The sequence below is a fragment of the Onychostruthus taczanowskii genome, unplaced genomic scaffold, assembly GCF_017590055.1.
Source record: "Onychostruthus taczanowskii isolate IOZ18803 unplaced genomic scaffold, ASM1759005v1 scaffold91, whole genome shotgun sequence".
Taxonomy (NCBI): Eukaryota; Metazoa; Chordata; class Aves; order Passeriformes; family Passeridae; genus Onychostruthus; species Onychostruthus taczanowskii.
Genome location: NW_024507105.1, coordinates 570,253 through 589,398, shown reverse-complemented (window position 1 = coordinate 589,398; position 19,146 = coordinate 570,253). Strand labels below are relative to the sequence as shown.

At 57.6% G+C, this 19,146-nt stretch overlaps 2 protein-coding genes across 19 annotated transcripts in view; one reads left to right on the top strand and one right to left on the bottom strand.

Annotated features, from left to right (window-relative positions):
• KANSL1 (KAT8 regulatory NSL complex subunit 1) overlaps nucleotides 1–5,983 on the top strand; it is a 79,363-nt gene extending 73,380 nt beyond the window's left edge. For 2 of the 3 annotated variants that reach the window (XM_041426533.1, XM_041426531.1), the window contains 5 exons: nucleotides 372–490; nucleotides 1,077–1,134; nucleotides 1,486–1,598; nucleotides 2,773–3,019; nucleotides 4,382–5,983. In XM_041426533.1, coding sequence (XP_041282467.1) covers nucleotides 372–490; nucleotides 1,077–1,134; nucleotides 1,486–1,598; nucleotides 2,773–3,019; nucleotides 4,382–4,666 — 822 coding nt within the window. In that variant the 3' untranslated portion in view covers nucleotides 4,667–5,983. The remainder of the gene's footprint in view (nucleotides 1–371; nucleotides 491–1,076; nucleotides 1,135–1,485; nucleotides 1,599–2,772; nucleotides 3,020–4,381) is intronic. The other variant, XM_041426532.1, reaches the window with a different exon arrangement.
• Nucleotides 5,984–6,841: 858 nt separating this feature from the next.
• The window catches only part of MAPT (microtubule associated protein tau), a 46,151-nt gene continuing 33,846 nt past the window's right edge, over nucleotides 6,842–19,146 (bottom strand). For 8 of the 16 annotated variants that reach the window (XM_041426522.1, XM_041426521.1, XM_041426513.1 and 5 more), the window contains 6 exons: nucleotides 18,536–18,801; nucleotides 15,347–15,439; nucleotides 15,108–15,200; nucleotides 11,865–11,946; nucleotides 11,619–11,731; nucleotides 6,842–9,697 (listed from right to left, as the gene is read on the bottom strand). In XM_041426522.1, coding sequence (XP_041282456.1) covers nucleotides 9,482–9,697; nucleotides 11,619–11,731; nucleotides 11,865–11,946; nucleotides 15,108–15,200; nucleotides 15,347–15,439; nucleotides 18,536–18,801 — 863 coding nt within the window. In that variant the 3' untranslated portion in view covers nucleotides 6,842–9,481. Of the gene's footprint in view, nucleotides 9,698–10,055; nucleotides 10,189–11,618; nucleotides 11,732–11,864; nucleotides 11,947–15,107; nucleotides 15,201–15,346; nucleotides 15,440–18,535; nucleotides 18,802–19,146 lie in introns of all 16 variants that reach the window. The other 8 variants (XM_041426517.1, XM_041426524.1, XM_041426528.1 and 5 more) reach the window with 4 other exon arrangements.

The window sequence follows — 19,146 nt, the reverse complement described above, 5'->3', positions numbered from 1 at the left end:
CCTCCCTCAGCAAGAGGATTCCAGGCCCTGGGTTCCATGCTCTGGGCTCAGGGGTGGAGCTCCTGTGTTCAAGCGTCCCAGGCAGCTGCGGGTCTGTGTGGGCTCCCCAGCCAAAGGGTCAATCCTTGCTCTGGGCATTCACACCTTGGCATTTGGGATTCCTTGCTGCTGCGGCAGTAGATTTTGGGTTGGGAAGAAGACTTGGAGCAAGCAGTAGGAGAACTCTAGTCTGATGCAAATTGATGTTGGCTCTGAAGTGTCCGTAGGTCAGACGAGGCCATTCTGTCCTCTTTCCATCAATGACTTCCTCTGATGACTTTCCCACCTGCCTGACCCCAGATCCCTTTCTCACGTGGTTCTCCCTGTTGCAGCAGCCGAGGAGGAGGAGGGGTGAGAGCTCCTTTGACATAAACAACATCGTCATCCCCATGTCCGTGGCTGCCACGACCCGCGTGGAGAAGCTGCAGTACAAGGAGATCCTCACCCCCAGGTACTGCCCCAGCCCCACAGGGAAGGCACAGTGCTTTGCTTCTTCCTTGGGAATAAGGGAAAGGTTGGAAAACAGATCATACTATTGCTGGAGACTGGCTAAGTTAGGGAGTGTTTTCTCTGAGGGACCCTTGGCCATCAAAGCCAGCTGCTCAGCTCAGTGTCTGCTCAGTTTAAAGTTGTCTCCTTGTCTTGCTGCTAAGTCAAAGGTCCCAGTGGTTTCCCAGCTCTGCAGATGCCTGGGCTGGGTTAACCTTGCAGTTCTGCCTCTTCCCAGCTCCCCTCTGTCTTCCTTCTGGTTGTCTGTGCTCTTCCCTGGCCCATTGCAGAGTGGGACAGGAGGGAGCCTGTGGGAGGAAGAGGAGAAAATGCAGCAGCCTCTGTTCTGCTTCCTCTGCCCTTGGGAAGCTTCAGCTGTGCTACCAGACCACCGAGGAGGTCTGGTGCTTCAAACTGAGCCTGAGTGTGTTGATCCTCATGGCAGGGTGGAATTTCCCCTTTCCCAGAAGCCAGTGTTGGGAGGGGAGGGGGATGTGCAGCTGGTTCTAGCTGTGCCCTGAGTGATGCCCATGGTGGTTGTGTTGCAGCTGGCGTGAAGTTGATATCAGTGCTCTGAAAGCCAACCCTGAGGAGGACAACGAGGAGGTAAGAAGGATTTTATTTCCCATTTGATGTGGGATGAGGCTGGTGGTAAATGAACAGTGTCTGTGGAGGGAACAGAGGCAGGAACCTCAGCAGGGTTTGTTCCTTTCCAGGGCTGCCAGAGCTCCAGGAGCATTTGGACAAGCTCTCAGGCATGGGGTGGGATTGTTGGGGTGTCTGCAGGGCCAGGAACTGCCCTGGATGATCCCTTTGGGTCCCTCCCAGCTCAGGACATTCTACAACTCAATGATAAACATTGAAATTCTCACAGCAACTAGTGCTGGCAAAACTGTACAGAAATGTTTGTTTTAAAGGAGAAAGCTCTTAGCAAGCCCTCTGCCCTTCCCTTTGCAGGTTGAGGACTTGTCAGATTCGGCCTTTGCTGCTCGGCACGGGAAGTGTGAGGAGATGGAGCGGGCGCGGTGGCTCTGGAGCACGAGCGTCCCCCCGCAGCGCCGGGGCAGCAGGTACAGCCCTGCCCTCGGGGCCACATTCCCAGCACCGGGGTGCTCACTGGGACTCCTACAAATGGTTGAAAGCTGGTGCTGGTGTTGAAAAGTTTGGTGTCATCCAGCTTGAGGAGCCCGTGTGGAGTGGGCACAGCCTTGCTTAGGTGGGGGTGAAGCCACAGCCCAGTTTGGCTGCAGACAGCTGCACCAAGTGCTTCCTCAAGCATTTCTACTGCTCCAGAAGTGTGGGAGATGCTGTGCCAGCCCAGGGGAAGGCACAGAGCTTGCAATGGCATCGTTCTGCAGGATCAGGGACACTGTCACTGGACACTCAGTTCCCTTTCTGCTGTGTCTTTATGAGTGGGTGTCTAAAACCACCACTGTTTCCAGCTGTTGATCTCATCATAAACCTGCTCAAGGAGAGATTTGCTCTTCTCTGTTCCATCACCAAGGGTTTGGTTGCCTGGAGTCACTTTGTTCTGGGGCAGAGCCACAGCTCTGTCCCTGCCCTTGATGCTGCTTTGGTTTCAGTTCTGCCCAGTCAGTGCCATTGGGGGGCTTCCTGCAGGTGCAAACCTGGCCTGTGTCAAACCCCCCTTGTGCTGCTGCTATTCCTCTGCAGCTGCAGTTCCAGTGCTCCTGGAGAGTGGGATGTTTTGCTGTTTCTTTAGCCCATTTCTTACATCTGAAGTCCTTGATAGCCACTTGCTGTTGCAGTTCATCTTGAGAGTTGCACGTGGATTTGGGAACTCAGTTATGTTTTTCTACTTGTAGCCTGTGGGTTTTTACCTGGACTCTGTGTCGGGGTTCAGACTTTGGTAATTCTTGGTTTAAATCTGAGGTCTCGGGGTTTCACTGTGCTCCTCCTGCTCCCAGCTGCTGAAATTGCTGCATTTCCAGCATTACTGATTCCCTGCACTCAGTCCCTGAGCTGGTGTGAGGAGGGGGAAACACTTGGAAGTGCCTTGATTCCATAGGGAGCTTCTTATCATGGTGTTCGTGCAGCACTGGGAGTGTAGGAGATGTGTGGGACTCGAACCTCAGGAGAGCAGCACCAGTGATGCATCCAGGTGGTGGAAATAGACAGGGATGGTCTCTGGGCTGTGGCATTCCCTGCTCGAGTTCCCATCAGGGCAGGATCAGGCAGCAGTGGGGGAGCATGGCTGGCCTCTCAAACCTGCTCCTGTCTCAGGTCCTACAGATCAACAGACGGACGGACGACCCCCCAGCTGGGGAACCCCTCGACTCCCCAGCCAGCGTCCCCTGAGGTGGGCAACTACCACTCCCACTTGGAGCTGTCCCACACCCACTCACCACGCAGCCCCATCAGCCCCGAACTGCTCTGTGCCCCCCTGACCCCCCTGTCCCGGGACTCCCTGCGGCTCCTGTCCAGCGAGGACACGCGTTGCTCCACGCCCGAGGCCGGCCTGGACGAGCAGGTGGGTGCTGGCAGGCATGGCACTGCAGGTGACCCTGTGTGGGGACACTGGTGTGGCACCGCAGGTGACTCTGGTGTGGGGACACAAGTGTGGCACTGCAGGTGACCCTGTGTGGGGACACAGCTGTGGCACTGCAGGTGACCCTGTGTGGGGACACTGGTGTGGCACCGCAGGTGACTCTGGTGTGGGGACACAAGTGTGGCACTGCAGGTGACCCTGTGTGGGGACACTGGTGTGGCACCACAGGTGACCCTGGTGTGGGGACACAGTGTGGCACTGCAGGTGACCCCTGGTGTGGGGACACAAGTGTGGCACTGCAGGTGACTGATACGGGGGGACAGCTGTGGCACCACAGGTGACTCTGATATGGGCAGGCAGCTGTGGCACCACAGGTGACCCTGGTGTGGGGACACAGGTGTGGCACCACAGGTGACCCTGTGTGGGGACACTGGTGTGGCACTGCAGGTGACCCTGTGTGGGGACACTGGTGTGGCACTGCAGGTGACCCTGTGTGGGGACACAGCTGTGGCACTGCAGGTGACCCTGTGTGGGGACACTGGTGTGGCACTGCAGGTGACCCTGTGTGGGGACACAGGCATGGCATTGCAGGTGAGCCTGTGTGGGGACACTGGTGTGGCACTGCAGGTGACCCTGTGTGGGGACACTGGTGTGGCACCACAGGTGACCCTGGCATGGGCAGGCAGCTGTGGCACCACAGGTGACCCTGGCATGGGCAGGCAGCTGTGGCACCACAGGTGACCCTGGCATGGGCAGGCAGCTGTGGCACCACAGGTGACCCTGGCATGGGCAGGCAGCTGTGGCACCACAGGTGACCCTGGCATGGGCAGGCAGCTGTGGCACCACAGGTGACCCTGGCATGGGCAGGCAGCTGTGGCACCACAGGTGACCCTGGCATGGGCAGGCAGCTGTGGCACCACAGGTGACCCTGGCATGGGCAGGCAGCTGTGGCACCACAGGTGACCCTGGCATGGGCAGGCAGCTGTGGCACCACAGGTGACCCTGGCATGGGCAGGCAGCTGTGGCACCACAGGTGACCCTGGCATGGGCAGGCAGCTGTGGCACCACAGGTGACCCTGGCATGGGCAGGCAGCTGTGGCACCACAGGTGACCCTGGCATGGGCAGGCAGGCTGGGAGCCGCCTGCGGGCGCTGCTGGAGCGCTGGCCCGGGTGGGGTCGGGCAGCGGGAGGCGCTGCCAGCTGCTGTCTCCGTGTCCGAAGCTTCCCGGAGTGCTCCGAGCCTGGGAACGCGCCCCGGGAGCAGCTCCGGGCTCCGGATCCGTGCAGGGAGCGAGGACAGCAGGCTTTGCAGGGATTCTCCGTGACTCGGCTCTCTTCCCCAGGCCGTGCAGCCCTGGGAGCGCCGCACCTTCCCGCTCTCCTACGACCCCCGGACGGAGTGCGAGGAGCAGCCCGACCCCCAGGACCGGCTCTCGCGCTGCACCCGCCGCACGTCGGGCAGCAAATCCTCCCGGGAATGCGATGGCACTTCGGCTTCGCCCAGCCTGCCCAGCCTCAAGAGCCGAACCCCGCTGGCCCCCCCTTCCTCCTCCTCCTCCTCTTCCTCCTCCTCTTCCTCCTCCTCCTCCTCCTCCTGCTCCGCAGTCCTGCGGCCAGCGCACAGATAGAGACACACGGGGAGACATGAGCAAACCAACACACAGAACTAACTCTTGGCATTAAAGCTTCCAAAATCTGCGTTTGATATTCAAACATCCTGCCGGGAATTTTCACAGTTTTTAGTGAATTTAAGGAGTTTAGAAACTGTTTTTTGTTTTCTTTTTTTTTTCTTTTTTTTTTTTTTTTTCCTTTTTTTTTTGATTTTTTTTTTTCCTTCTCCATGTTTCCTCGTCACATGAATGAGCCCCCAGATTCCTCCCAGCGGAGTGAAGCCTCGGGAGGTTGACAGCCCACCAGACCCCCTCCCCTTCCCTCCCTCTTTTAGGTGTATAAAACTAGAGCACAGGATTTAGCTGACTAGCAGATTTCGGGGATAGTTTTTCCCACCAAAAGGGTGTCATTTTCTCTTAACCCACTCCCCCCACCCTGAAAGGTTTTAGTGGAGTGAAATTAGTGGTGAAAAGTGATGTCTTGGGATTGCAACCTTCACTGTCTGGCTGTCCTCACCTGCAGAGTGCCCACCTGCACTTCACCCTGCTGCGTTTTCCTGCCCCAGGTTGTAGTTCCAGGTATCCAAAGGGGGGGATTCTGTCCCTCCCTGATCCTCGCTCTGCCCCTGGGGACACCTCTCCCTCCCTTCTCCCCTGGTTTGGAGCAGCCGTGGCTCTGGCAGGGGGAAAGGAGGGACCTTGTGGCTGCTCCACGCTCGGCGTGGCAGGGGTGGGAGTTGGGAAGCACCTTGTGCACACCCTGGTGTGTGTGGCGAGGGCAGGGAGGGGAAGAGTCCCCGATGCTTTGAGCAGGAGCAGAATTCCCGGAGCACTCGGATGCCCTTCGGGGTGAGGCTGTTCAGCTGGAGCTGGGCTGGAGCTGTGCCCTCGCTGTGGGCTCGGGCAGTGGGGGAGCCGTGAGCGAGGAGCTGGGTGCCACAGCTGGGTTTGTGTCACACGGGGGGGCAGAGAGGGAAGGATGGAGGCAGCTCCTGGGGGATCAGTCTCATCCCGGTCCCGCGTGGGGTCACCGCAGCTTCGCTCCACTCCCGCACCGTCCCAGCTCCGGTGTCGGTTCCGTTTCATTTCGGGGCGCCCGCCGTGCCCCCCTCCTGACAGGTATTTTGAGTTTGAACCCCGAGTTTGTTGCTCCTCCCCGTCCCCTCCCGCCCGGTTCCGCACCCGCAGCGATCCCGGTCCCCGCACACCGTCCCCATCGTAACGCTTCCCGGTCCCGACGGTGTGGCTCCTGGGCCCTGTCCTGTTGCTAGCATTGTGCCTGTCTTATGTATAATCACATCACCCAAAAAAAAAAAAAAAAAAAGGGAAAAAAAAAACCCAAGGCTTTTTTTTTTTTTTTTTTTTTTTTTTTTTTTTTTTTTTTTTCCATTTTGTAATCGTAAAGAAATAGTCGCTGAACTGCTTCATGGTCGGGGTTTTCACAATTTTCAACATGATCTCGTGGTTTTGGTTCTGTTCTAGTTTAAAGGATCCGTCATCGTTTCTTTAAAACAAAAACCCAACAAACAACGGCGCTACCATATCCCTCTGCAGAAGTGCTTTTCTATTTATAAGGTTGAAAATTCTGAATAACCCTTTTAGCATTATAAAAACCACACAAAAAAAAAAACCCACCTTGTATTTTGTAAATATTTTCTTTTCCTGCTTTGAGCTGTGTAATGTCCTTGTTATATAGAAATGCTTTTCTTCCGAGAAGCTGATCTTTGTTAATGTCTTGATTCTGTTGGCAAAGCACAAATGTGCTTATAAAAAAAAAAAAAAGAAGAAAAGATTAAAAAAAAAATTAAAATGTAATATTCCATTTGATGAGTGTGAAACGCTGGGCTGGGACAGGGAAGGGACCCTCAGTGCACTCAGATCAGCTGCTTCCCTCCTGTGTTTCAGTGGCCTCTTTTTTTCCTGTGTGATGTTATTTTCCAGCAGTTACTGTCAGCAAGAGGAGGAACCCCTGGGCTGGGGGTTATTTTACATTTCTGGGGTTAGCTGGGTGCTGCTGGTTTCATCCAGGGACTGTTGTGTGCTTCCTGGCTCCAGCAGGCAGGATCACCCCTCTGTGCCCCAGGAAGAAGTGTGGGAGTTTAAAAAGTAAAAAAAAACTGCAAACCAGTCCCTGATTCTGTGGATGCATCCCCCACCCCACATCCCCCCATGCAAAAGAGGTGCCAATGACCATTATCGTAGTAATGACTTTATTTCCAAATTCACTTTTACGGCAACAGTGTAAACCAGTTGTTAAACACACGATACACTATGGACACCCACAGACAGAAGCTAAGCTAGAATGATACACTGAGATCAAACCTTCCCTCCCCTCCCCGGCGCAGCGCGGGGGGCACGGGGCTGCCAACACCACACAGGCTGGCACCGACCTTGGCTAACACGCAGAATCTTTTGGAGTGCAGAAATACGATTTTTTTTTTTTTCTTTTTAAATCAGTGCCGGTTTTAACCCTTTTCAGACCCAAGATGTGTGTGGAGTAAAGGAAAAGCCGGGGGTCAGGCTGTCCGGCTGCTCGCCGGACCCTCGGGCGTGGGTCTGACCGCGGGGTTGGGGCAGGGGACGTGGCTCGGGCTGCTGGAGGGGACAGCGGGTGACGTGGTGGATGTAAAGGGCTGTCCTGGCACCCCACAGCCCCCGGGGGGGGGACCACAGCCGGGGCTGAGGACACTCAGAGTAGGAAGGGGCTGCTCACTGGAGCTCGGTGCACACCAAGGCCATCCCAGCCCTGGGTGCTGGTGTCCCTCAGGGGCTGCACGGAGGGGACAGGGGTGGCACAGGACGGGCCAGCTCAGCTACCCCGTCCTGCAGCCCAGAAGGGGTAAGGAGGTGATGCTTTGAGGGTTCTCCCAACTTGCTCGTTCTACAAAGGACAAAAAGCAGGCGGCTCCTACAGCGCTACGGAGTCAGGGACGGAGCACAGAGTCTTACAATCATGGAGTCAAGTGAACGGAGCGAGTGACAAGCTGGACATGATGGTGCTGCTGGACCAGCCTCTCCCCAGCAATAAAGCAGCTCCTGGGGCTGCACAGAGAAGGGTTGGACCCTCCCAGACCATCTCCATCCACAGCCAGGCCTGCGCAGCCCAGCCCCGCAGAGGGACAGGGGTGACAGCGGGTTCACAGCTCCCACAGGTCCTGTCCGGGGAGGAATTGCTGCTCTGCCCAGGAACAGCTGCTCTGGCAGCCTCGGTGGCACCCAGCCACCACCCCAAGGACAACCAGGGGGCCCTGACCCCCCGCCAGCCCTGTCGGACCAGGACTGCAACCCTGGCTGGGAAAGCACGGCTTTCCCTGCAGCACAGCCCGGGGTGCAGGGGCTGCGGCCCCGCCGGGACCCCTCTGCCCTCCCACCTCCAGCTGAACCCCCAGAGCTCGGCTGGGGCCCCTGGGGGAGACAGGGCAGGAGGACACACACAGCTGCACTGGTGGCATCTCGGCCTCTTTGGTTGTAGAGGGAAGGGGCAGGCAGGGACAGCCACGGGACCCCCTCGTGCTCCCCAGGGAGCCACAGGAACAAAAACAGCCAAAGCAATAACTGGACTGGCTCCTGTCCCCGAGCGGTGCTGGGGCGGTCAGTGCTGTGGGAGGGGTGAGATGCTGCCAACTCACACCGGGGAGCGCCCGGAAAGGGGGTTCAGTGCCGGGGAGCAGCCGCGGGCCCCGGGCTGGGGGAGCTGCTGCCGCCTCCCCCGCGTCCCGCCGGGGTCTCACCGCTGCCACCGGCACAGCAGAGCCATGGAGCTGCCACCTCCGCCATCGCTGAGCTGACCTTGCAGGGAAAGAAAAAGAACAACCCAAAAATGTCACAAGCTGCACCCAAAGCCAGGAGCCATCCCAGCCCTGGAGCTGTGAGTGCCCCTCCTCCGAGCTCCCCCCGGCAGACATGCGGTGCCGGGCTCCTCCTGCGGCCCCGGGGCCGGCCGAGCTCCCCGGGCCCCCGGCTGGGCTGCGGCGGAGCCGGCGCGGGGCAGCTCAAAACTACTTACAGCATTTATTTATTTTTTTTTTTAAACACATGCTCGTTTATGAAAACAATCACCCTGGCACGGTCCAAGCATATACAGACAAATCTACTCTACGACACGAGGGGCTGCCAAAGGAATGGGGAAAAGCCTCTACTCATCCACTCAGCGGTTCCAGCACAGCCACGGAGAGGGGAACGGCCCGTCCGGGGCCCCTCGGAGCGGGCACCCGGCGTCGCCAGAACTCCAGCTGCCGGAGCTGAGAGCGGGTTAGGGGGTACCTGGCCGTTATCTTCATACACATCTCGGCTTTCGGAAATAAAAACAAAAAAAAAAGTTTCTTCCAAATCAGCAGGCAAATTTAACGCGGGGAAGGAGGGAGGGAGGGATGGAGGGGAGGGCACCTCCCCGCAGCCCTGGCTGCGCACCCAGCCCGGCCAGCGGCAGGACACGAGCTGGGCGAGGTCACAGCCCCTTCCCGGGAGGGCCACCCGCTGCCCTGTGCTGGTGCGGGGTGCACGGGTCAGCGTCGTGCTGTGGCCGCCCCTCGGGCCCCCTCCCCGCCTCGCCCCGGGCAGGGCTGGGACAGCGAGGGGGAGCGCGGGGACGGGACAGGCTGTGCGCTCCGAGGAGCAGGGGGAGAGGAGGTTTTGTACCTCATAGTGTCACTGATTTTGAAGTCCTGGAGCTAGAGCTGAATGAACAGTAAAAGCAGGTTAAATCATTAACCAGTTAGGGACGGGGAAGCAGCTGTAAAAGGAACAGAGGAAGAAGGCCAGATTATTATTTTTCTTTCTTTTCTTTGTCGTTTCCTTTCCTTGTCTTCTCTCCTGGTGGCCGCCGCGCCGCGATCACAAGCCCTGCTTGGCCAGCGAGGCGGACACCTCGTCGGCTAGCGTGGCCAGCTGGGGGGAGTCCACCAGGTTGATGCTGCCGGTGGAGGAGACGTTGCTAAGGCGGCGCGGGGAGGCATCTCCGGAGATGGTGGGGGACTTGTAGACGATTTCGGCGCCGTGGTCGGTCTTGGCTTTGGCGTTCTCGCGGAAGGTCAGCTTGTGAGTCTCAATCTGTGAGGGAGAGGATGGAGGTCAGGGGCATGGCCAGGGGACAGAGGGACCTGCCAGGTGTCTGCTGAGAGGGGGGAGCGGAGCTCAGAGCAGTGACCCGGTGTCCCCAGTGCCCCTGGCCTGGGCACGCCCCAGGCACCAGAGGGGACAGCAGGACCTGAGCATCTGGGTGCTGCCAAATCCTCTCCAGGCGAGGGGTCCTGGGTCCCAGAAGGCAGAGGGCACAACCTGGGCTGCTCCCACTTCCCTGGCAGAGATTATGGGGGCACACGGCACGTGAAGCTTCCCCTTAGCCCACGGAGCTGCTCCCAGGAGCCAGACCCCTCTCCCGGTGAACTGGATCTGCTTTGCTACTTACAGGTGCCCTCCCCAGCCGAGTGCAAGGCTGGGGGCTGGCTCTCCGTGGGGGTGAGTGGCTCCAGCACCAGGGCCTGGAGCCCAGCGGGGTCTGGGCTCGGGGTCCAGGTCTTGTCTTCCTTGCCTTTCTCTCTCTACAGGTGAAGAAACCCACCCAGGGCAGTGGGGGGCAAAAAATGCATCAGCGACAAAAACCATGATCCAAGAAATGTCAGCCAGAAGGAAAAAGACAAAAAATATAGAAAAGGAATGGAAAACTGGGGAGAAAAAGATCTGAAAAACAGGGCCATTCACTGACTCATAGAAAGAAGAGTGGTTGCCTTTGGAGCCAGGGAGGAAAACTCTCCAGGAAGAGCACGGGAGAGCACAGGGACTTGGGCAGAGCACGGAGCACCCAGGCAGACCCGGCACAGGAACCAGAGCTCAGCTTAAAGGGCTGTAGGCTGTGAGTGCCAATGTGGATCTGTCTGTCACAGAGCAAAGAGGGGGCTTGGGGACAAGGGAGAGGGGCAGCAGAGCTGCAGCTGGACTCAGATACACCCAGAACCTCCTCCAGGCTGAGAGGGGCAGCCACCAGGCTGGAAGGCTGAGATGGTGATGCCACTGCTGAGTCAAAGCCTTGCAGAGAAACTCCCCTGCAAAGGGCAAGGTCTTCAAACTATGGCCCAGTGAACGTGCCAGGATGTGAGAGAGCCATCACTGGAATCACAAAACCGGTGGCAAAAGGCTCAGTGAAGCACAGGGGAGGCTGATGCACGGCAGAGAGAAGGGTAAGGAAGTCAAGCGGTCCCGCAGTCAGAGGCCAGCTGGAGGTGAGAGCTGGAGCTGCACAGAGAACACGTGGCCAAGAACAAAGTGCCAAAATACAGGAGCTGAAACAGAACCTTCCCCTCCCACTGAGACGAAAGTGCTGCAAAAGCAAGCAAGATAAAACCTGCTCTTCCCTGGGGAAGCTGAGCCCTGCGTGTCGCCAGGCTGGAGCCTCAGCTCTGTGCTTAGCTGATGTCCTCACCCCCCTGGCTGCTGGGGACTTGGTGGCCTTGCAGCCCAGCTGTGGGGCTGTTTTATCTGGACAAGCCTCACTGAAGTCACCATCAAAGCCTTGGTGGGGACAGCTCAGCCCCAGCTCACTTCCCTGACCCGAGTGCCTTTTGTCTTTTAATTTAAATCCCTCACACACTCCCCTCCCTTCACAGAGCCCTCGGTCAGGAAGGAGAAATCACCTTCTGAAGGGCCACTTTGCTGCAAAGTCACCTGCTCTAAATAAAGCTGAGCCTTTAATGCTCCACTTTCACTGGGGATCCAACACCTCTGCATTCCCCAGCTGCCAGCTCGGTGTCACAGCCTGGCACCTGCTGATGGTGACACTTTGTGGGAAGAGCTTGAGACACGAAAAACTTCAGCAGAGGCAGCAGGAAGAGCAGGAAACCACAGCAGAGGCTGTCATGGCTCGTGCTCACTCAGAGGGCCACAGGCCAGGAGGGACAGAGACATCCTGGCAGCGGTGCCACCTCTCTGTCCCCTGTCCCCACAGCAGCACCCGCCCGTCCCCAGGCCCCTTTACCTTTTTATTGCCTCCTCCAGGGACGTGGCTGATGTTATCTAGGGACCCGATTTTCGACTGCACCTTATCTTTGAAGTCCAGTTTCTCAGATTTCACCTCCACCTGGCCACCACCTGCGGGAGAAGAGCGAGAGGAGGCTCAGGAGCTGGGAACAGCAGCCAGCGCTGCAGGGCTCCCTGGGCTGCTCCAGCCACTGCCTCCCCTCACCCCCTGCCCCCCTCCACACCCCCTGGGCCTGGGGGGTACCTGGTTTGTGATGGATGTTGCCCAGGGAACCACATTTGGATGTCACATGGCTCAGGTCGACTGGCTTGTAAACGATTTGCACCTGCCCGTAGGAGAGAGGAGAGGGGGATGAGCTGGAGGCCAGCAGGGGCAGCTGGGGAGGGGGAGCACAACACACAGCAGCACCTGGGCTGGGCTGGAGGGAAAGGACAGCTCCGAGCCCAGGAGGATTAATGACACCAAAGAAACTGCCATCAGAAATGGGAGATCATTAATGCCCGTGTGCAGGAGCCTCTTAACATGTCAGCATGCACGAGATCACCTCTCCACAGAGCGGGGAGTAGAGGCAATTTTAAAGTGCTCGAGTGAGAGAGAAAGTGGAGTGGTAATTAATTTAAGATTTGCATACACATCATCCAAAAGGAGGAGATATACCAGAGAGAAAACGTAAAAAATAAATACCTTTTCTGGTGTAAAACATAAAGCTTATGTCCACAAAAACTGAAAGAACAGAAATGATCAATGTGCACAGAACTTTCAAAAGAGTGACCAAAATATGCATTTCTGAAAAATGCTGTAACGGAAATAAGGGTTAAAAATAAAAAATAAATAAATAAATAAAAAAGCAAAGCAAAATCTAAATATCTGGCGTTCACATCATAGAAATTAAAATGGCAATTATAAAGTACTGAACCACAACAGCATTTTGTGACATTTAAGCCCTGTTTTGATGTGCTTTGCCCACGATGTCTCTGAAGGTGGGCTCCAGCAATCCCAGGGATCCCCCCCTGTCCCCGTGGGGCCGGTGGCCTCGTGGCACGGACACCGGGGACACAGGACACACAGGGACAGCAGGGCTGGGCAGCAGCACACAGCAGGGAGGAGCCTGGCAGCAGGCACACACACGGCAGCCACGGCAGGAGCAGGAGACAAGGGGCACAAAACATCCCCAGAACCCCACGGGATACCCTGGAGCCTGCTCTGGGATCCCAGCGACCACAGGGGCTCAGCTGGGCTGGGTTAGGGGGGCTGTGCAGGACAAATGGCATCATCCAGACCTCCAGGCTGGCTCTGGGACAGCCTGGACTTTTCCTGGGGAGCATCTGCTGCTCTCCGTGTCTCCCCAGGCACCGCTGCAGGTGTGATGCTCTCAGCAGCCCCAGAAGGATGTGGCAGCAGCAAGGGAGCTGTGCAGAGGAGCTGACTCCTCCCAGCAGCCCCAGAGCAGCACCAAGGATCCACTGCAGCCTCTGCTCCCCACCTCAGCACCCGGGGCTCACCCAAAAGCCCCAGTGCATCCTTCAGTCCTCAGCTTGGCCCCAACGTGCTCAGAGATTGTCACAGCCCTGAGAGACAAACCCTCACCCCACCCCGGAGCCAGGAAAAGGAGGAACAGCCCCAGGCACAGAGCCCTGCTGACCTGCCTTGTCTCTGCTGCTCACACAGACCAAGAGGCACGTTTGACAGGAGACAGAGAGGGAGAAAAGGAGAAAAGCAACCCCTCAGGGTCTGGGGGCACACCGTGGACACAGACGTGGAGACAGCGTAGGGAAAAGTCACATCTTTAATGCACCTGGGCAGGAGAGGAGCTGGATTTGGTTGGAAAGCAGGAAACAGACCCAAAAAGGGCAGCTGGTGCCTTTCTAATCCCAGCTGTGACCCCAAAGGGTCTCCCAGCAATTCAGGCACCACTGAGACCTGAGTCCTCTCGTTTCCACAACAAGCAGACAGCAATTGGAACTTTCTGCTCTCATTCCCAGTCCCTTTTGTGACTCTGTCATCCCTTCCCATCCTGCTGGGGAGCAGAGGAGGATCCTCCCCATTTCAGCAAGAAAGGAGAAGGGGAACAGAGTTGTTTGCCTAGGGAAGCAGTGCCAGAGACCTGGGGATCCCACCCCTCAGCATCAGCAGTGCCAAGGCCAACTCCTGCCTAAGGCACCCCTGCTCAGAGCATCCACAGGCTCCAAAATCCAGGCACCAACCCCTCTGCAAGCAGGGATGGTGGGCAGGGGGTGCTGCTGCCATGGGGCTTGGGTCCCAAAGGCCACTGGAGCCCTGGGATCTCTTGTTGCCCCCTCCCAAGGGAGCCCCAGGCCCAGCCCAGCCCCAGAGCTGCTGCAGCCAGGCAGAGCCCATGGGGTTTCCAGTGCTGGCAGGGCCTGGGGAGGGATCACAACCCCCAGGTGAAAATTCAGGTAATTCTTAAGCCAGTGCATCTGCAAAGCCCACGGGGTGAGCTCTGTGGAGGAAGGGACCAGCTCATCACCAGCCACAGCACAGGGGATTTGTGGCCAGCACCAGCTCCTGGGCAGCCCAGGCAGAGCAGGACCCTGGAGTGAGGAACAGGAGCAGCCATGGAACTGCTTCACAGGGTCTGAGCTCTGCAGAGCAGCTCCTCTGGCCTGTGAGTGACTGCAGGCTGACACCAAACTGAAGCCAGAGGCTGCAGAGCCAGCTGTGTCCCCGTGTTCACCCACCAAGCCTTGTGCAAGGCTCAGCTTCTCAGGGAGGGCGTCCACAGAGATCAAGGAAAATCCATGGGGAACATCTCAGAGCACCCCACAAGCCCCAGTGACACTGTCTGGGGTCCCAGGGATGTGCCTTCCTCGGCCCAGCATCTTTCCTGGACCCAAACTGCCTCCAGCTGTAAATCCACCAACCTCTGTGGAGTTTCTCCAGGTTTCTGGCACGGTAACTGAAAGCTGAGTCTGGTATTTATGTGGGAACAGCTGGAAATGCCAGTGTTCAAATCAATTAGCTCAACAATACTTCAGGCTCAGCCCCCGTGGGCGCTGCTGGACACATTCATTAGCAAGGAGAAACTTAATATTTGCATGGATCATACTTGCCTGATGGGAACGGGCACGTTCACATGTTGGGCAGGATGATGTCCAATTTAGCAGCACATTGAGCAATGAGGACTGGGTCTGCTCATAAACCTACCCATCTCCTGCATCACCCTGTGCCAGGGGCCCCATCCCACAGCCCAGGAGGCTTTCAGCCTTCCAGGCAGTGCAGAGCCCTGGAGTTACTGGGAGGTTTGGTTACAGATGTGGTTTGGACACGGGGCAGTTAGTTCTGTCCATGGCTGGCATGTCCAGGACTCGTTAAGGGATCATTTTTGGGTTAAGGGGGTTAAATGACAGCACGTCCCCAATGGCTATGTGACAGCAGCGTGGCTGCAGATAGCATTGGTGATTAGTGTAACAACATGCCACTAAAATCAGGATTATTACAGTGCATTCAAAGTGTGAAGGTACTCACACTGCCTCCGCCCGGGATGTGTTTGATATTATCCTTTGAGCCACACTTGGATTGAACGCTGCTAAAGTCCAGCTTCTTATTAATTATCTGCACCTTTGGTAGCCAGAAAAGAGTCATTGCACGTCACCAATAGCTATCTGATGGCAGGGTCGCTGCAGATAGCATTGGCAGTCAGTGTACACAACATGCCACTTATTATCAGAACTAAGATAGAGCATTGAAAGTGTGAAGGTACTCACACTGCCTCCGCCCGGGATGTGTTTGATATTATCCTTTGAGCCACACTTGGATTGAACGCTGCTAAAGTCCAGCTTCTTATTAATTATCTGCACCTTTGGTAGCCAGAAAAGAGCGTGAGAAACAACATGACCATCTGCAGCTTGACCATGTGTTACAGCCCTAAAACCAGGAACCTGCCTTCCAGTGCTAGCAGCAAAAAGGAAAATCTCTGGCTTGCTGCACAGATTTGTCTGTTCCTGGGCAGGAAAGGGAAGGTGGAGGTGGGCAGGTTCTAGCTCGAGACTGGAGAGGCCTGGGGAGTGCTGCAGCCCTGGGTCCCAGGCCACAAACACCAGCCAAAAAGCCAGCTCAGCCTGGATCCTTCCACGGAACAGAACAGGGAACTCACTGGGCAGCACAGCAAACCCACTGGGAGGCAGGGCTGAGGCTCCACCAGGGCTCAGAGACCCCCACCAGGGCTCAGAGACCCCCACCAGGGCTCAGAGACCCCACCAGGGCTCAGAGACCCCCACCAGGGCTCAGAGACCCCACCAGGGCTCAGAGACCCCCACCAGGGCTCGGAGACTCAGCTCCTGCAGAGCCAGTGGAATGAGGAGGGATGGAGCTGAGAGAAAAATGCCTGCCCAGCTCCAGCTCCCTGGCAGTCCCCTTCTGGGCCAGGCACACCTTGGGCAAACAGTGCCACTGGCCAGGCTGGGCAGCAGGAGCTGTGTGTCCAGCACTGGGAGAGGACACCCAGCTCTGCTCTGCACAGGGCCCACGCTCCCTCCACAGCTGCCAAGAGAAAGAAAACACTGCCAGGGATGCAGCCCCATCCCAGGGATGCAGCCCCAGGACAGAGATGCAGCTCCAGGCCAGGGATGCAGCACCACCCCAGGGATGCAGCCCAATCCCAAGGATGCAGCCAAATCCCAGGGATGCAGCCCCATCCCAGGGATGCAGCACCACCCCAGGGATGCAGCATCACCCCAGGGATGCAGCTCCAGGCCAGGGATGCAGCCTAATCCCAGGGATGCAGCCCAATCCCAGGGATGCAGCCCCAGTCCCAGGGATGCAGCCCAATCCCAGGGATGCAGCCCCATCCCAGTGCTGTGGCACATTCCTAAGGAGCCCCTGTTGGTTGGGAGTGGGGCTGGGAAGGGCTGGGGCCACATGGGAGCCACTGCCAGCCACAGCCTGCAGCCCCAAAGCCCTCCCTGCACGCTGACCTCTGCTCATAAAGCTGCTTCCACTCAGGGCTGTTTCCCCCCTGGCTGTGGAGGGAGCTGCCCTGGAGCCACCTCAGGCACCCGAGCAGCTCTCCCAGAAAACCCCAGGGTGAAGACAATCCCTGCTCCTTCCCCACACACCCTGGAGTGCCTTTACAACCCCCACAGTGCCAACACAGGTGAGAGCCCACAGGTCTGAGCCTGTGACAGGGACCACGAGAGCCCCCAGGAGTGTCACCTCCCCGGGCACAGACACTCCTGGTGGCACCATCCCCAGAGCTGAGTGCTCCGTGCCAGCACTCCAGCTCTGCCAGGAGAGCTCCCTGCAGTGCCCTGGCTCTGCAGCACCAGAAGCACCAAGGCTGGCCTGTGCCTCCAGCAGGATTTTCGGAGCTGACATCAAGCCATGCCACAGATCAGGACCCAGCTGTGCCATTCCAGGCTGTGCCAGAGCAACCCTGGGTGATGCAGCCACAGCAGAGGTGCTCAGACCATGCAGGAGCACAGGCAGAGCCGTGGCCTGGCTGCTCCTGGCGTGTGCCCCCTGCTCCCTGGCTTGCCCAGGCTGGGGGTCTGCAATCTGCACTGAGAGCAGGCTCCAAACCCATTTCTGAGCAGCCTAAAATCAAATGTCTGGGATCAGCCCCTTCTGCTCCAGCTGCAACCATTCTGCTGGGAGCAGAATCCCCAGCAGAGCATCCAGCCATTCTCCCCTGCAAAGAGCAAGGAACTGTCCCAAATTCAGCTGTTCTTACTTTTTCAGCAACAACAACAAACAGAGAAGCAGAGAGGGGAAAAAACAACTTGTAAAAGCTGGATTTAAAAAAAAAAAAAAAAAAAAAAAAAAGCAAATAATTTAACTATTTTCCAGTAAACAAGGGTTCCTTCTAAAATCCCTGTAGAACAGGGTTTGTGGGGGTGGGAAGAAAAACCCATGTCTTGTGCTAAGTGGGCAGGAGGGCTGAGCCCCCCTAAAAAGGACACTGTGCTCATGTGCTGCTGTCTCATGACCAAGAGCCCTGCCCAGGCTCCAGAGCCCCCCTGGATGGTGGCACAAAGCCAGTGAATCGCCAGCCACGGTGGAAAATGCCTGGAAAGGCCACGGAGAGGCAGGCTGCCGTTTCACAGGATGCAGAGGAGCCAGCTCAAAGCCTCCCCCCACGCCAAAGGGGAACATTCAGAGCCACCGAGGCACCTGCTCACACAAAATGTCATGCACAGCACTCAGGGAACGTTTGTTATTGCTCTGCAAGGTCTGCAGCCAGGCAGTGCCACCCCCAGGACAGGCAGTGCCACCCCCAGGACAGGCAGTGCCACCCCCAAGACAGGCAGTGCCAACCCCCAAGACAGGCAGTGCCACCCCCAGGACAGGCAGAGTCACCCCCAGGACAGGCAGTGCCATCCCCAGGACAGGCAGTGTCCCCTGCCAGGCTTGCAAAATTTAACCCAAGACTCTCATTCCCAAGCACCTGGAGCCCAGAGGTCACTCTGCTGGTGAAAGAACTTTTCTGGGAGTGCAAAGTGTTTGAAGGGATAGAAGTGCCACCAGTTCTGGCCGTGCCACCCTGCACTGTGTAGCCAGACAGCACCTGGTGGCACAACACAACCCAAAACCTCGCCAACAGAGCTGGATCCAAAATCCCAGTGTCTGGAAGATGTGGGGTCCGAGCCTGAGACCCTCAGAAGGAGGAGAGAGGACTGGAAGGACTGCACAGGGCACAGGGTGGGATTCAGAAACACAGCCCTGCCCCTGCCACCCCTCAGGACTGCAGCTCACAACCTGGGCACCACCAGGGAGTGTCAATCCCACATGAGACCCTGGCCAGGAGCTCTCCACGAGACAGCTGAGCTGCACTAAGCCAGGCTGGGAATTCCAGGCCAAGCATCCGAGCCAGAACCTCGCGGAGCCAGGCTGGAGCGCTGCCCCGCCGCAGGGAGCCCCTGGCAGCCCGCTGGAGGGGACGCAGAGCCCGCGTTTACCTTGCCACCTCCGGGCTGGTGCTTCAGGTTGTCGGTGGAGCCGATTTTGGATTTGACGTTCTTCAGGTCGGGCATGGGCGCGGCCGCCGGCTGCACGCGGGTCTTGGCGGAGGCGGGAGATTTCGGGGGGGTGCGAACCACTGCCACCTTCTTGGGCTCCCTGGCTGGTGGGGTGGGCAGAGAGGGGGTGCGGGAACGGCTGCCCGGAGTCCCGGGGGAGCCGGGGCTGCTGTAACCGCTTCTGTCTCCGGACTTGGGCTGCTCACCTGCAGTTTGCACACAGGACAGCCCCGGGTCAGCAGCACCCCCCCGCTGCCCGTGGGGGCTGCTCTGCCTCGTCCCAGAGCCCACCCGACAGCCCAGTGCAGGGGGAAGGGCGGTGGCCGCGCTTTCTTCTACTCCATTTTGAAGGAAAAACTTGTGATTTAAAGGCGGTTTCCTAATATCCCAGAAGGAAGATGGTCTCCACTGGCTGGATGGTCAGTAAGACTCCCCACCCGAGCGTGGCGTGATGAATTACGGACAAAAGACACTCAGAACCACTTTTCTATTTGGAATTTGGAAGCACTTTCATAAAATTATTTCCTGTAATTAACTAAGGCTGATCGCTG